The 18452-nt window shown below is 39.3% G+C and overlaps 1 protein-coding gene across 1 annotated transcript in view; it reads right to left on the bottom strand.

The window, feature by feature from the left end:
* Positions 1-11988, bottom strand: part of LOC118328522 (guanine nucleotide-binding protein G(s) subunit alpha) — a 25251-nt gene extending 13263 nt beyond the window's left edge. Inside the window, exons 1-3 of the mRNA XM_035662280.1 lie at positions 11877-11988; positions 11333-11452; positions 5700-5797 (exon numbers count right to left, since the gene is read on the bottom strand). Coding sequence (XP_035518173.1) covers positions 5700-5797; positions 11333-11452; positions 11877-11969 — 311 coding nt within the window. The 5' untranslated portion in view covers positions 11970-11988. The remainder of the gene's footprint in view (positions 1-5699; positions 5798-11332; positions 11453-11876) is intronic.
* Between the last annotated feature and the right edge of the window lie 6464 nt (positions 11989-18452).

Here is an 18452-nt window from a genome sequence, read left to right as displayed (position 1 = left end):
AAAGACAAGAAGAGACAGAAAGAAGAACAGAAAGAAAGAGAAATTCAAGAAGAGACAGACAGAAAGAAATAAAACTATAGATAAAAGAAGGAAAAGATATAAATAAATAAATAAACAAGGGGACATTATATAAAAAAAAGCCAAAATATGACAAATGAAGAACTTAATTAACAAAAAAAAAACACAAAACCAGAGAAAATAGAGGAGAAAAGAAAAAGAGACAAATGAAGAAAGAACAGAATGGCAAAGAAACACAGAAAAGGGTAAACGTCGCACTGGGAACATTGGCCTGTTAAACGGCAGCTGAACGTTGGGAGCGGCACAATCACTGAACACACACAGCATTCAGAAAATCACAATACAGCGAGATTGCAGCAGCAGTTTCCCAAAGACGTCTCCCAATGAGCTCTTAAACGCTGTGAAACGTAACCCGACTTATGCAAGAGCGTGTTTAACATCGGCTGCACGCACCCACACATCTAAACATATTCAGAATAACACCACACCGAAAGTATTGACACTACAAAACCCCCCCAAAAAAATCTGTTTGTCTTTATTCATCCCTTATTCTCCCTCTCTCTCTTTCTCTCTTTCTCTCTCCCTGCGATGAGTCAGAGGCTCAATCCGAGCCATTTTCTGTCCCTGCAGAAACACCACTACACATCACAAAGAGAGAGAGAGAGCGAAGGAGGGGGGAGGAGGAGGAGGAAGAAGAGGCTCAGGGGAGGATGCCGGAGAAGTAAATCAGGGGGACTCCGGCACATGACGGCACATTATCGCTGGGACAAGACTTCAGAGAATCAACAGATAATAAACACAGACGGACACAGAAACTGAATGTATGGAGAGGTCCGGTCACTCTCCTCCTCCTCCTCCTCCTCCTCTCTTCACATCGTTTCTGTCTAAAAACTTGGTGCGAAGCCTAAAAAGTACAATCCGAGAAAAGAAGTGCCGGGTTTATAATGAGAGTTAAAGAAGCGTACAAATAATGAATTACTTTTTAAAATAACTGATGAACCATTTCCTCCATAAAACGTCACAATATATTTCCACGGTGAGGTCGTTACAGTAGTTGTGTCTCTGGGTTTTAGAAATAATCAATGTTTCGGCTTTTTTGTAGATAAATTTACTCGTCCATTGTGAATTGATTGACTGTATCGATATATATTCATCTACTATTTTGTTATTGTGTGCAGTGTTTTAAATCTATGAAGAGATACTCTATCATACTTTATACCTTAATGTGTCAGGCACACTTACTGCTGGATTAGCAAAAGAACTAAACTAAGAAACTTAATTATTATATGATATAAAATTAAATGTGATACCATGATAGGGGATTTTTCTCCCCCCCATCTCAAATCAACAGTCAGACCTTAATTATTCTTACAATAACTACTTTTCTGGTTCCTTGGAGCGACGTATCATCATCTTTAACTTATTAGTAAACAGCAGCTTATGTACACATACAGCACCTGTCCACCTGATAGACGTTCAGTCCAATATTAACTCTCCTTTTAGCTCCGTTTTTGGTCTCCACCAACTCCTGAGGGAAATATCTGGCTGCGTCAGAAGTTAGTTTAAAGTTAAAGTGTGTAGGAGAAGACCTGCTCCCTTTGTAGATAAAGAGCTCATTGGAAGGTAACAAAGACACAATAAAAACATATTTATGAATATTAAATTCCATTTCAGCCTAAAGATGCTCCTAAATGTTACACTGGACCTTTAAATATTATGTCACCAAAGTCTTAATCAATCAAAGTAAAGCTACAAAGACATTAAACATGCTAGAGAAGTTAAACAAATCCCAACTTCATATAATCAAATGCAATATTAACTGCTGATCTTAAATATTATTAAATATTATGTACACTGTGCATGATAAAACATACCACAGGAAGACAATTCAAAAGCCAAAAAGACATGTTGCATTTGCTTTTATCACAGCTCTATGACACAGGCTCCTTTCATACAGTTTTGTTCACTATCGCCAAATAAATAATCGCCTGCAACTGGTCAGCAGCGTCTCGTGATTGGCTGTTTTTTTTTTTACAAGTTTCTCTGGGCCATGTGTTTGCATTTATTTTCTTTGTCTGTGCCACATTCCACCCACAGCCGTCTTTCCTCATCTCATTTAAAAGAATAGTTTGGCATTTTGGGAAATAGGCTTGTTGGCTTTCGTCCGGAAAAGGTAAATGAGAAGACTGATGCCACAAATTGTTTAGTATAGCTCAGCATAAAGACTGAAACAGGGGTGAACAGCTAGCCTGGCTCTCTGCCTCTGAAGGGGACATTAAATCACATATATTTGTCAACCAGGTCATAAATGTTTCATTGTAAATATTCAATAACTAATCGTTAAGTGCATTTTTTGGTAACTACAGCTCTACGGTATGTCTTTGTTTGTAAACTAACAGTAATTAGCAGTGTATTTAATCACTTAATGAAAAATATTTAGGGATAAAATACCCCAAAACATATTAAAATATATTAAAATTCCAAAAAGAAAAAGTTTGTGAGACTTTTTTAAAATCTGTGTCTTTGTATGGACGACTGTTTGAAAAGGCACCATTTCCTCTCGGGGTCTCTGAAGTGATTTACGGTCGGGAGAAAGTGCCGGAATATTTCAGGACGAAGTTTACAACTCTATGATCGCTGTACGGATTGATAAAACAACAGAAACCTGACAGACAGACAACAACAACAACAACAACAACAACAACCCGTAGGCTCGGTTCTGTAAGGGGACATTTGTATGTGAAATGCCTGCAGTTACAGCAACACAACCAACATCCACGTGTAACCGAGGACAACAACATCCTTGCAAACAAAGTGTGTGACCATATTAAGAGTCATGAAGTGAAAACAACAACAAAAACACATCATCGAGGAGCATGACGGAGCAAAAACACAGTCTCCGTCTCGTCCGACAGAGACAACAAAGCATCGCCGCCCCGTCAACTTCTTCTTCCCATTTTTTTATTTTTATCAAGACATGAATTGGGTGATATCATTTGTGTGTTTTTATTTAAAAGAAGAAGAAGAGTGTATGGGCCCTGACTTTTCCCGTGCTGATCCAGGGTTGACATTTTCATTTGATGCTAACAACCTTCATCAATAATGCTGAAGTTGTCTCTCTCCTAACACACTCGCTCATTCTTTCTCCTTCTGCAGCCTGCCCGGGTTAAAAATAGCTCTCCCCTCTCTCTTTCTCTGCCTCTCCGTTTACATAAGCACACAGAGGGGGGAGGGGAGCACTTCCGGTCTGGCCACCCAGCCCAGCATCTGATCCATAACACTGGGGCTGCTGGGTGTGGGAGAGGAGAGGAGAGGAGAGATCCCGCAATGCAGGGAAGCCCTCTCTTTCTCCATTTCAATCTGTCTCTTCAGTCCTTTCTCTTTTTCATCATTCAGCATCTTCGTTAGCTTCTCGAGAGCCTCCGCTGACGACACACCTCCCCACAAAAAACAAACAGTATCACAAACACACGAGCAACAAAACACCTGTGGCCATAAATGTAGCTGAAGTGACAGGACACACACACACACACACACACACACACACACACAACCACAGTGACATGAACACACATAAGGTCAGTGGTGCAAAGTACATTGACTCAAGTACATATTACTTTACGTGAGTTCTATTTCCTGCTACTTGATACTTCAACTCCACTACATTTTAGAGCAAAACTGTCTACGTTTTCTTCCAGTTCATCTATCTGACAGCTATAGTTTCTAGTTAGTTTTCAGATTAAGATTAAAGCACACATAATAAGACTATAAAACCTTTTAGATTGTGGTGTGTAGTGTCCATCAAAGAGTGATTTCCTTTTTAAACGTCTCATTTAAATTATTGTTCGAGGCTGAAAGTGCTAAAACACAATATTTCCAACATACAAAAAAACAAATACTAGAGAAAAGTCCAAAATACTGAAATAAATTTGTGTAGCAGAACTTTGTTTTGCTCATTTTTCCAACCCTTATTAATCATAAGCAACAAAACACATTAATCATTCACTCAGAGGGGCCTAACCCCAAGGTTGGGAGCAACTCAACTAAATTACCAAACTTCATATGAAGTAGTTAAAACTGGCTCTACCTCGTGTAGCTACAACAGTGTAATGTTACTCACAAATTCATAGATGTAATAATAAGTCAGTCACGGGAGCCATGTTTCTATATTTTCTGTACTTTAAGTAAATTCTGCTGTTAATGTTTATGTACTTTCACTTAAGTAGGAGTTTGAATGCAGGACTTTTTACTTTTTACTGAAGATCAGAAATCCTCTTCCACCACTGAATAAAGTTACATATACAAAAAAATACACTACAACTACCTCACACATGCATGTCGATGCACCAGCACATACACATACAAGAGAGTCGGCAAGCCTCCGCCCTCCGAAGAACTCTGGCTTCATGTGACCGCTGCATGCTTTATAACAGAGGGAGGCTTGATCAAAAGGCGGATAAGAAAAAAAATACCAGAAAAGAAAGAAAGAAAGAGTTTGGAACAGAGGAGGGAGAGTCGGGCAGACGAAGGTTTGGAAGATTTTTTCTCAGCAGTCAGTGACAAATAATTTCGATACGCCAAACACCGGCAATTCAGCATTCAAGAGTCCGCAGGTCTAGGACGCAATCTCAGTCGCCGTCAACAACCACACACACACACAAACCTCTAAACCTGCAACCTTATAGAAAAGTATACTTATTTACCAATGTACAACTTTGTGACTGCTCAATACATAAATCTGGTGATCAATAATCATCAATAAATGCCACGAAAAGACAAAAACCAACACCAACAATGAACTGATCCTACTATCAAGTGTTGCCTGTCAATCTGTGCCATAACATCAGCACGCTAAGATCAACAAAGTACAGCTGCAAACCCAAAACCAAAGTAATGGACAACTCAGAGGATCACCAAAGATATCACAAATGTATCTCGAGGGGGACTCGAACCTGTGTACCAAATTTAATGGCAAGCCATTTTATATTTATTGAGACAAGTTTGGTCAAAGCCACAAATGCGACTCATTAGGATTCAACCACAAGGCACCACGAGCGTCTAAATGTCATGAAACTCCATCTAATAGTTGTTGAAATGTTTCGGTCTGGATCAAAGCGATGGATCGACCAACGCTGCCATCACTAGAGCCGCAGTGTGCTCGACACAATGAGCCACACTGTTGCACTGGGTGACATGTTTCTACGTTACAATGGACATGGAAACTGTAGTTTATTCTCAGTTAATCCCACATCACCGTCCTGCTGCTGTAAATACTCACTACGCACTAAATCTGCATCTAAAAATTGTTTCCAAACGCAACGTCTACCTCTGTATAAATAAAATAATACCAGCCAACTCAAGTTTTACTATTAATTCTGATGATTGATCAACTAAACTAGAAACTGATTCTGATGAGGTCTATTCTTAATAAATTCCTATCTACCTACTAGAACAAACACACTGTCATTGTCCGTAGCGCAGCATTCATTGTCACCTCATGAACCTTGACACCTTGCACTTACACGGCGCAACACCCAAACGCCGCACGCTGTGCAAGCTGAATGGTATGTTGTGAGTATATACGTGTGTGAAAATAAAGAGACACAGAGAGAAAAAGGAAGCATGTCTTTGTGTCCGCCTGCATATATATATATATATATGAATATAAAAGGGAGACTTACTACTGTGCACAGTCGATGAGTTGATATTCGTTGGACCTTTCCCAGCAGGCCCGAACTCCCTCGTCCTGCCAGAGAATCTTTGCATGGTCATAAAACTCCTGGAAAGAGAAAAGGGGGGTCTCGATCAACGACATACCGCAGCTAGAAATAACTGCGAGTCAGGTTCTTTAAGGCAGACGATCCCTGAAATAAAGATATATTACAAAAAGACCTCAAGGAAAAAGTGTATTATCTCGTATATTTATCTGAGTTTTCCAGGGAAGAAAAGGGAGAAGGAAAGCAGAACTGTTACAGTGAAGACCCTCTGAACACAAGGTGAAGTTCGCCCCCATTCATTTTTTTAATGCAAATGAGGGTGACAGTCGCCTGGCAGCCATTTTTTGTTATTTTAAGTGTTTTGCTTAAAAAAACTGACAACAAATGAGCAATGCAGTGGTATTGGATTAGTGGATTAATTTCTTTAAGCAAAAATGCCAAACACATTTTCTCCTTCCAGCTTCTCAAAGGCAAGGATTTGATGCTTTTATTTGCCTGGCATGACTGAGTGAGTGAGATTTTATTAGATATAGATACACTAATAAGGGAAATAATCATTAGTTGCAGCCCTAAAAAGCAGAAGTAGTGTTAAAAAAAAGTTATTCATGCTCAGACATAAACTATACAAAAACAAGTAATGCAGGGAGAAGTTCGGGCTGGTTGGTATCTTTGGATGAGCCTATTTCTCGTCTGCATCTCCATGGGTGAAAACGTTTAAGGGCAGATGGAAAGGAGGCAGTGATACTCCCTCGCGCTAGTTTGTAGTTTAGGGCCAGCTCGGAGAGGAGCAGCAGATGAGCGGGCCCTGACAGAGGCAGGAAACAGAACAGTTCACTGAGTTCATGAAGAAACGGAGAGCTTTGTACTGACACAAGGCTTGGCTGTCATTACACAGGGGCCTATCTCCTCACTGCGATCTCCAGTGGGTCACATACAATGCAGTCAAGCACAAATAAGCCATTATCAGCCATAGGGATATACTGTACTGTGTATACCCTTTGAAATACTTAACTGAGAGTGACCACCGTGTTGCTGACGGATGAAGAGGAGTATGGGAAAGTAGACGGGACGGCGGAGGTGGGTACACGGGACGAGGTGACACTTGAGGTCTGTTTAAAACTAGCGGTGTTGTTTTTCTTACCGCGATATAAAATTGTCAAACATGTTTAATTGCCTACTACCACTGCGACTGTTAAGTACCTTAATTTGTCATTTATCTTCAGTGTCTGTAAGAAGCACACGAGATGGAAGTAAAACACAAGGGGGAACTGGGTTTTATTTTACAGACAGAGCTCTACTTGTCTTAATGCTGCAGGCAATAACACAGAGTAGCTGTAGTAACTCAGTGTTAAGTTAAGGGAATGCAAGTTGATTTATGAGTTTACCTATTAGTAAATATATATATATATAAGTTTTCCTTTGCTCTTAACTGTTTTATTTAAAGTTAAAGCTACAACTAACAATTATTTTCATTATCTGCCATTTTTTTCCTCCATATATTATTTAATCAGAAAATGTTAGAAAATAGTGAAAAACGCCTTTAAAAATGTCCTAAAGCCCAAAGTGACTTTTTTAAAAATCCTTTCTTTGTCTGACTGAAAGTATTCAGGTTTAAACTCCAAAATGAAATGCAGCAAATCAACGTAACCAAGAAGCTGAAAGCAATGAATGTTCACCATCTCTGCTGAACGATTAATCGATTACAAAAATACTTGCAGATTAGTTTTTTTAAATCGATAAACTAATCGAGTATTCGGCTTCATTTGAACCATTTGCTGGTTCCAGTTTCTCAAATGTAAGATTTTGCTGCTTTTCTTTGTTATATCACGATAAATTGAATATCTTTCATTTTGTTGGTAATTTGAAGCTCTGGGTGCTAGCATTTAAAATATAAAGTGTTATCTATTTAACAGTAGCTTTATAAAATAATGAATGAAATAAACATTGCTGGGGGAAAAAGTGAGTCTAAATGTTTCCTGTGCAGCTTTAACAAGTGAAACTTTTTGTCAAGAGCTAATCAACAATATACAGAAAAAGGGTTAAGTGCACTAAGATGATCCCAGGACTAAAACAAACAAATTACAAGGGCTTAACTGAGGGGCTTTAAATGTCTGATTTAGCGTGTAACCATAGACTCGCTTGCAATTTTCTTTATCATCTTATCGGAAAAAGAAACCATTTAACTACTCATCAACCCAAAATGGACTGATACACAGTAGGCAGGGGATTTTAAGTCGCGGAGGTCAACAAGGTCGACTTCACGCTATCAATGAGTTTCTCTTTGTAACTTCTTCAATTTTGGAAGTGGAAGTGTTTTCAAAATCGTAAAGTTTATTTATGGCTACGTGTAAAATTCAGAGAGTTGGAGAAGAAGAAGGCTATTTCATGATGCCTCTCGTGGTTGTTGTGCCGCTCTGTGAAGAGTTTAAGAATAGTTGTGGCTGAAGACATGCTGCAGAATTATATGATTTACTTTGAATTCAACTGCATATTTTGAGTAATCTACTAGGTGACATATCAGACGTATAAAGTCACACTGTATGTGTAGGGATTAATCAAAATATAAATTATATATATTTTTTTTCTGAGAATTTCAACAGTTTTGGAGGCAAAATCTCCCCGTTTTCAACTCTCTAAGACCTCAGAACTAGAATGAACTGAAAGTGATGTTCAAGACTTTAAAACCTACAAAATGAATCTTTTTCCTTATACAACATCTACTTTGTTTGCGTAGAAGAAGTATGCCTCCTTTTTTTCTCTTAATGAGGAACCACCCCCCCCGTTTTTTTTTCTGTTGAATGTTTTCGTAGAATTTCTCCTTATCCAACTTTCTAAGAACAGAAGTTGTTGTAAGAATTGCAAAACCCTGTGAGGCCAATTTGTGATTTTGAGCAATTTACAGTAAATAAAACTGACATGACTAACTTGAGTGCAATGACGTGTCACTGTACTGTATTACGCTGGGAGCAAGGGAGCTTAGGACAGGTGGGCACGGCAGTAATCAGTGTGCAGGGAATTACAAGGCCTGAGTAAATAACCTCAGTAACAACTTTTTATCTTACAGAAAGGCATGGTCCTTTTTATAATTAGCATTTTAGGAGAATGTGAATAATAACTACGAGGATTACTGATTAGAAAAACGAAACTCGAAAAGGAAATCAAAACCCGAGTATGGAGATTCAATCCTTGTGCTTATTTTCTCTCTCTCCCTCTTCCTCCTCTGCTGAAGGCAGAGTCAACCAGTCAAACTGGTTTCCAGTAGGCCCTAAGGCCAGGCGAGGGGGGAGCGGGCTGAGGAGGAGGAGGAAGAGGAGGATAGGCTGTAGTCTATCAGATACTTTGTACCGTGTTCCCTTTCCTGAACAAGCACCCATTCACTTCAACGAGCAAAATTGGTTAACTTTTTGCTTCTGGGAACTGATGCTGTAAATAAACATGGCTTCAGTAACCAGCTGTCATTGTGCTGCTATCACTGTTTAAAATAACAGATATACTCTCGACGACCTTAAAACCCTCCACACACGGAAAAGACCAAAGAGATCAGGTCCAAGTGTGGGTGCTGGTCTTTCCCTCCAACAGTGGAGGTCTAGTCCAGCTCGAGGGTCGGGTCGGCTTAAGACAGGCCCGCATAATAAATTTGCCATGAAGAAACAGACAATATCAAGAGACTTCCTTTTGCTTACACACAAATACACAGACTCTTCACTGGAAACGCAGCTGCTGTGTACAAATCTACACTGTGGAAACAACCAGTTTAAACACTGAAAACTGTGAAGACACATGGTTCTTATTCCTCTATACATAATCTTTCTCATATTAAAAAACAGTTTAAATGCTATTTTGCAGCTTCAGTTACATTTTTCACAGTTTAGTTTCTCTAAATGTTTGTTCCACTGATTGATTAAAGCGACATATTGCTCTTTAAATTTGTGAAACACTTCAATCTGCAAACACACTGCTTTTAAAATTTATATAAAATCCAAAAATCCAGATGTACTTTGCATGATCTTTAACAAATTTCCAAGTAAATCAAAATAAATCTAACTAGAATTAAATAGAATTTAAAATAAAGTGTAATTTATGTGCTTGTTCACATAACATGAGTTGATCGCAACAGGCCTGACAATGGGTATGAGGGGTTTAAGAGATTAAAAACATCAGCATTATATTTGATGATTTATTTTTGAAAAACAGGACTGCAACTAATGATTTTCATTATCCAACAATCTGCTTTCATTAATTGATTTATGTCTACAAAATGTCAGAAAATAGAGAAAAACACTACATGGCGTAACCAAATGGCCTCTTTTGTTTGACCTGTAGTCCAAAACCACAAAATGTTCAATATGTAGTTATATAAAACAGAGAAAAGTAGTAAATCCTCACATTTAGAAAACTGTAAATAGAGTTTTTAGCATTTCTGCTTCAAAATCTGTGAGAATTATCAAAACTAATCCACTATTCAACTCATCGTTTCAGCTGAATTAATTTTATAACTAGCATTACATGTACATAGAGCAGCGTATTTTTCACTGTAACACGGCTCGGTTATGGTTACCATTTGACAGTTAACTGAATGGCATATTCATCTGAGGGAAGGAATGCCGTACAGGCGGAGCAGCATACTCAAAAGAGAACGAAAACTTGATTTTTATGCCCATTCTCTAGTCACTGAAGTATACTGGACCTCCTTGAGTAGTGAGTCACGTGCAAGACCATGACCTGCAGTGGCTCCCGTCCAGGCCGCCGGGAGCAGACTGCAGCTCAGGGGGAAATCCCTCTGAGTCTCTGTGTTTCTGGAGAACAGGTCCCTCTGGACACATTTAGGGTTATTACAGACAATCAGTGTTAATAGGCGGTGTGGATCTCTCAGGTGAGAGGCTCATTCAATTGACAGCCTCCCTAGCGGAAGCACACCTGCTAATTACTGAATCACTGCGCAAACACAGCAGACTGCTGTGTGAGGTACCTTACTCACCTACAGCACAGCTCGCCAGGGGAGCTGAGGGACTCAGCAGGCTTGAGCTCATACTTCAGGAGTATATTTAGTAGTTATAATAAGACGTTGAGACCAATTTTAAAACGAAACAGCAAATAATTTAAGTTTATTTCCATTTTCAGCTTGATTACGATTGGCAACTGTGTAAAGTCTTGATTTTAGGGCTGCAACTAATTAACGGTTATTTTCATGATTAAACGCTTTGTCTATCAAATGTCACAAAATTGAGAAAAATACACAATTTCCACATTCAGTTCAATATAATAGAAGAAAAAACAGTTAATATTCACATATTGAGAAGCTGGAACCAGATATGTGCTTTTTTAAAATATTACTTAAATAATTAATTGAGTATCTTTGTCGAATCTTTTCCTGTCAATCAACAGAATCGTTGTTTCAGCTGTAATTAAAGTTAAAGGAAAAAATACTGGGGTACCTAACTGGCACCTTATATACTGTTGTACGATTCATTATGAACTCCGACAGTAAGATGTAACACTTTTGATGATACAACAACGTTCATGGACCTTCAGATGTTGAAACAAACCAGTGCAGAAACCAGAGCCAGTACATCCCCACGAGGTACGGTGCAACTTACCGAAGGAAACTCAAAATCCTTCTGGTTTGCTTGGTTCAGGACATATTCGATTCGGCATTGGTTTGCAGGACTGGCTAACTGGCATGGCGGTGTGAGCGTGTTCATGGCAGACACAATCGTCTGGATGGAGAGAACAAAAGAAGAAAACTAAATAAAAACAATTCACTAGAAAAAAAACAACACACGGTGCAAAAGAGTTAAAAATCATCCTGTTTTTAGTTCACGTTGTCTTAATGCTTCTTTACATTTACACAGCACAGGGAGCTTCATTTCAGTGGGTTACATATTCATCTTGAAGCATTCAGAAACTTGTTGTCAGTTGTTGAGCAAAGTTCTTTTATTCCCTTAATATGTAGATTTTTGTGTTCAGATATATAATAGATAATTAATTAATTCTGACACTCTTATACAAACATACAAAAACTTTCAGAGGCAAACAGAAAAATGAGCAAATCTCTCGTCATAATACGGTCGGAAAAAGTGTTCGAGAATCACAAACTTCACACTGTATCCTTCAAAATGGGCCAAAAGATCAATTTCTTACCTCTATAGCTTCTTTAATGTTGTTTTTAATATCGTGTATTTTCTGCTTCTTCTCCCTGTGAGGAACAAAGCAAAAATTACAAGAATTAAGCATCAACTTGAGTTCAACAGGGAATATCACCATCACGTTGCTTAAATCTTAATAAAAACATGATTATTTCAAGTTTTATTAATTATGGATTAAAGTAAAATGTGTTTTTTATTTAAAATATAAACAAAACAGCTTGAAAAGAATAATCCTAAAGAAATGTTTTTCAGTAGGTTTCAGTAGGAATTTGCTGTGTAACGTCTCTTTGTCAGCCTGAAGGTAAATTACATCCAACATCAGTGTTACGGCTGCTCCAGATGCACTGATACCTTCATTTTGCTGACCAAGTGCATTTCCTGAATTTTGTGTACTTGCTGATACCAAATGAGAGCAGCAGAAGTTGCCTTAATTTTGGGAATGACATTTATTAAACAGAAAACAGCAGAGTAGGGGTTGTAGTTGTGGAGGACAGCACAGACTGTTACTGTACATTTTAAGGTTTTTTTTAAGTCCCAGTTCAACTACAACCCACCACGAGCACAAAGTACAATCCAAAGTATTAGCAAATACACTGATATGCTCCATATTCTGTCCATTTATTGTTGTAAAGACAAACAGAAGAAGAACACACGTCACGGCTCAATGTGTGGACTGATACCAGCAGTAACACAACGTCACATGAGTCTTTCTGAAAATCGAGGCCTGTCAAAACTTTAACTGAAAGTCACATTTGATAATGAAATTCCCAGAAAGAATAACAGTATTGAGCATTAACACAGCCGTGCAGTTTATCCACATTACAGCAGCAGTCCGTCCTGTCGAGACCACTGAACCGAGCCTGTAATACCGACGTCGAGCAGAAGGACTTCCAGTGAATGTCGATGCTTTAATCAACCCTGATTAAGGATGTTATGGAGGACAACACAGTCTCAGCCTTGAAATGGTGTTTTTATTTCTGTGTTAGTGAACGTGATGATTATCTGTTATTACTGGGTGATACTGACAAAGTGGAATATCTCAATATTTATAATCTAATACCTCAATATCAGTCGTGTAAAAATCTTTCTGGGATTCATACTGGTGCTTTCGTTCTTTTCACTGAGCTTAAAGGTCATTTTGTGTATGCTTAGAGAATAAACCTGAATAAACCCACATATCTCAGATTTGTTTAGAGATTAAAAAAGTTCTGGCTTCGCGCTCATCGATGGCCGTTTCCACAGTCGATCAGACTTTCGCAGACGGGAAATTACCTTGAAAATTGTGACGAGCGTAGATGAGATCAACGCGGTCGGACAGATTGTTTCTGATCAACTTACAGAAAAAAACAACTCTTGTATCTAAATATTTCTTCCCTGACGTGAAAATCGTTAACCGCACCCCAAACAGAAAATGAAATATGAAACTGAATATTAATGTGAAACAAAACGAGAATTCAGGAAAATCTCACATTTGTATCAACTCTTATAGCGCCCTAAAAACCAAACCACAGGATTATTTTAATACAACCAAAATACTGTTATACGGTTATTTGGTGCCAGATTGTCACGCGTCTGTAAATGTTTTATATTATCACATGTTACCCTGCTTTAGCCATTATTATCAGATACAACCAGAGACTACCTCCGAAACTAAAGGGAACAGGGCTGGTTGAACTAATTGTACTGCTGCAGTGTTTTGAGATAAATGTCAGACAGCTGATTTTACAATAGATTTGAAAAGATTGGTTGATTAGTAAACTAAACTAAACAACAGATCTGAAGACATCTTAGGCTCTTTCACTGTTTTTATCAATAATGAAAACAGCTGTTAGCTGTATATTGTATTCGGTGCTAGTATTGATTCTCTGGTTTCTAGCAACTAAAGATTAACTTTTTCGGTTAATATTGACTCAAAGTTCTCCAACCTGTGTGATCCATTGATTTGATTTACAATACAAAAGAGCAGAGAAAGCGTCATCAGTGCTTTGATTATTCCTCAAAGGAAGGAGAATGTTTGAACTTTTGTAAGCGTGGCGTCAGAGAGCTTCCCTCGTTTCTTTATTTCCTAAGATGCGACCGCAGTACGAAAGAGAGAGACGGACTACATTCCTCACACTAGGACTCTCCAACAACAAAACAAAACAAAAAAACACACCCACTTTGAAAATGAACCACCTGCCCCCCTCTCACCTCCTCGTTATGATTACTGTGTCTTCTTCCGTCTCGTCGGCCCAAACAGCCTTGCCAACTGCAGCCATGAGGGGAAACCCAGCAAGGTGAAACCCTCCGGCCAAAAAAGGAGCAAACAAACCGCGCGCGGACTCCGAACTCGGACTGGTAGTAGGACAGCCGACCGATTTGTCATCATTCGCACCGTGAAAAATAAAAAATAAAATAATAATAATAATAATAATAAATAAAGTAATATAGGCACATGATGATGCTGTCTAACGCTAAACCCCCTCTTTCTAGGGAAACGGATGATTAAGAGCAGAAAATTTGACTTTGTGTTTGCCATTGCATCAATTTGGGGTTGAGTTTTAGGAAATTCACAAGACAGGGTGAGCTTGAAAAACACCCGGGGACAATGTCTTCCATGAAAACCGCGAACAATAAAACATTCCTCTTTGAGTATATTACTTCAAAAACACAAACTAGCAAAAAATCTGCCCAAACATTCACTTTATTTTCTTCATTTAGAACATGTCGGGATACTAGGCCAGGAGATTCCATCATCTCGAATTGATCCCTTCACAGGAAGCTATATTAGGCTGAGTGGTAAGTGGTCCAACTTTTTCCTTCTTTCTGGCTGAGGACGGCTACTAATTCTAGTTATTATACACCCACACCAGTCGAGGCCACACACACCCAGAAGGTAATCATAGTCTTCTTCTGTCATGCAACGAGACCGCTAGAAAAGCACTTATTAGCTAAACACAATTTGTATATTTACAAGAATACGTGCATTTATTCAGTCACTTGTATTCACAAGTTAGTATCCTGGCTGTTATACATTTGTTTTAAGCAGATAATCCAATGCCAGAAAGGGTAAAATATTGTTTAGGTTTGGATTATTGTAATAAGTGCTTATGAGGCTGCAACTAAACAATTATTTCCACCACAAATCCATTATCTAGGGCCGATTAACTCAGTAACTGTTTCAGCTCTAGTATACATACTAGGGCTTACCAACAATGGTTTCTAGGCTCTGTAAAAATAATATGAATTCTCCTGGCACTTTTTCACCTCTTTTTATAACACTGTTATGTGTCTTTAAAATTCGATGCTCTTTTCTGATGCGCGTGTCTTCATTAATTGTCATTTTTCCAACATGTTGACAATAAAGTTCCCAACTAACCAAACTCTTTTCACCTTGCTAGTCTGTTCTTAGCTGTAGTGTAAATGGGACAGTGGATCCTTCTACCTTGCATTGGGCCATTCAGTAGGTTAGCTAAAGGGATCCCGTATCATTTGTATCTTACGGATGCACCAAATCAGGTCCCCCAAAACATTAACACACTATCAAGCGTATGTTGGGGTCAACAAATTATCTTCGACTCTGATCTCGTCAGGTATCACCCCAATTACCATTCATTAGCTTTCTTCACCTGTCGCTCCTCGGTTTAAACCACCAAAGACTGTCGAAACTGTTGTGGGTTTTAGTGAGTTAAATGGTGCGCTGCAGGATTGTGTGTTGTGTGTGCGTGTGTGTGGTGTGTGTGTGTGTTGTGTGATGTAACAACCGAGATACAGAACCAAAACACGATGGGAAACAAACACTTACTCTGCGTTTGAAGCCATTTACGCTGCGAATATTCGCATCTGTTTGAGATCGCTGCTTTCCCAGATTCACGGGCCGTCTGAAAAGCAGAAATCAGAAAAAAAAAAAGAAAAAAACACAAAGTCATCAGCTTGTTTATTACAAAACTGTTACAAAAGTAAAGAAAATATTCCATGAGATGGGATCCATCCGGAAAACTAGTGGGATGAGTTAAAAGCTCGTTCATTGAATTACCGGATCAGCGAGAAGATAAGTCCGGTTAAGATGAAGCGGAAAGAGCTACAGAACGTACTGCCCAAAGTATTTTTATCCATTAGAAGTAATTTAAAGTTTGTGTCTCTGGCACTGCTCTCATACGTCTGCGCCACCTTCTACTCTCATTCCGTACTCACCGTTCTCACGCAAAAGGCAACCCAATAGACCCGAACCAATAGCAAGCAAGACCCCAGAATAATGCATCGTTATAGATTAAACCAACACTTCCCGAACATTTTTAGCTTGTTACCTTAGAAAGGAGGTGTCTAGTTTGGGATCCCCTGTCTTGTTACTGCACCGAAAGAGACATTTCCCCTCTTTACACTGGTTTAATTTAAATAACTGTTTGATGTCCGAAGAGGTAAAACTATCCAGTGTTTCACAAAAAAGCAAAAACGACAGAATAGACCAAAAGCTCCACATGAACAAATGAAAACTAGCTCCACTTCCACCAACTACAACACTGAAATGCGACTTACAGATAACACATCTGTACTTTTACTTAGATAGGAGGTTGAAAGCAGACTTCTACTCGAGTATTTTCACACTGCTGTACTTTTACTTGAGTAAAGGATCGGAGTACTTCCTCCACCACTGCTCCCAGATGTGAGGAGAACGTTAAGCCCCCTGATAAATACTTTTAAGGATCATTACAAAACACATTTCACAGGGGGAAAAGAGAAAACGTCCCGTATGTGGCCGAGCAAACTGAAGCCCGGTCATAACAGCTACTGACCTGGACACAAGGAGCTGATCCTGCTATTGAGAGCCTACGTGTAAATGTACAAATCTAGGATCAATTTCAGATTAAAATGAACGGGACAGTCGTTCAACAGAAGCCGGTAATCCTAATAGTAATCCTAATTTGCTCTCTGTACTCCAAGAGGCTTAGCAGGATACTGGCCTTGAGGTTCAGACTGTATCATGACATGGAGGCCTAGACGATAAAGCCAGAAATAGCTTCATCAAATTAAAAATAGTAGCCTTTATTTATTTATTTATTTATTTTTTAAACTGCTGATTAGAGGGAATATCCATCTCCAGTGCAGCTGGTGTGGAGAGGATTGTGCAGCATCGAACACGGAGTCCGTGGGCCTGAATAACTCAAGGTGAAGGCATCCTGGACCACATCACACATTTCTGCCGTGTGCCGTCCCGCGTGGAGAAAAAGACACAACCTTCACACAAACAGTGTCTGTCTGCCTCTCTCGTGTTCTGTAGTCATGCTCCATAATAAAACCCCCTGAACGCAGGAGACAGCTTTTCTTGTCTCGTGTGAAGACGGCGTGAAACCGGCGGTGTAGCGGCATCACGTCATTGCATCATGTGCTTGTCACTGTTTAAAACCTGTGGGAACGTCTGAACAATCTGAAAACAATAGCTAGTGCGTTTTAAATTTAAAAAACAGGTGAAAATACACTTATATTGTTTATGTGGGGGCAACAATTCCACACAAAATGGACCTTCAGGCCTGAACTGAACACACGCACACACACATTGATGATACGTTTCACAAAAACCTACCTAATAGTAGTAGCCGGTGAGTCGCCCTGTAAATCTGTTTGTCTTTTTGGAGCTGCTTCTCTATCTTTTTGTTGGCTTCCCTCTGTGCCTTCTCCTCATTTCGTTGGTCTTCGGTCTTACTATTGCCCAGACAGCCCATCTTCCCAAAAACCCAGCGATAGGTTCAGGAGGGGAGGCAGGGTGGGTGGCTGGTTGAGTGGGTAGGTTGTAAGGAGGGTAGGGAGGAAGGAAGGAAGGAAGGAGGGAGGGAGGGAGGGTGTTGATCAGAAGAAAATCAATCAATCCTAAATTCCTAGACTGGCCCAGCAGAGGAACACCTGGCTCAAAATGGGTGACATTTATGGTGCCAGATGCAGATGAAACAGATGTTTTAGAAACCTTGTCAGGTAGTAGACGGTGGGCTCTCCTCAACCAGGCTTTGGGCACAGTGTGTGTGGCTGGATGTGGCTATTTACTGGCAATGTATCAACAAGAGATCACTCAAAAAAAAACAACAAATAGCAGCAGCAGAGCAACGATGCCGCCCTCTCAGACGCTTGATTCTTGTGTTTTTCACTGTAAATCCGCAATGAAGTCATCAACATTGATATGAGAGTGGATGTGAAATTTCCAGCCTTTTTGCAATGTACATGAATGAACGTCGGTGGTCCTGTTTCCTCGATAGGTGTGTGGTTTTTTTATTATTATCTCTTTTCTTTAAAAAATATAAGTATGTTTGCACTGCTATTATGTTTTAATTTTCTTAGCAAACGTCTCCTCCGGAGCCCATCTTCGGCAGATATCTCACACTGCCATTCAATTCATTTCCACTCACAACCCCCCCCCCCAAAAAAAAGAGACCTATTTTTTTCTTCCTTTTCTTTCCCCCCCTGTCTTTAAAATATATATTTTTAAGGTTGTTATTTTACGGGGGTTTGGGGAGGGGGGGGAGGTAGGGGGAGGTTGTTTGCAATCCGTTCTCCACCTAACCAAAGCACATCAGAGGGCGGGTGAAAAAAAATAAAAAATAAA

The sequence above is a fragment of the Morone saxatilis genome, unplaced genomic scaffold, assembly GCF_004916995.1.
Source record: "Morone saxatilis isolate NCDOM2014 unplaced genomic scaffold, NCSU_SB_2.0 Contig18, whole genome shotgun sequence".
NCBI classification, from domain to species: domain Eukaryota; kingdom Metazoa; phylum Chordata; class Actinopteri; family Moronidae; genus Morone; species Morone saxatilis.
The sequence above is the reverse complement of the archived record's forward strand: the minus strand, read 5'-3'. Positions and strand labels throughout refer to the sequence as shown.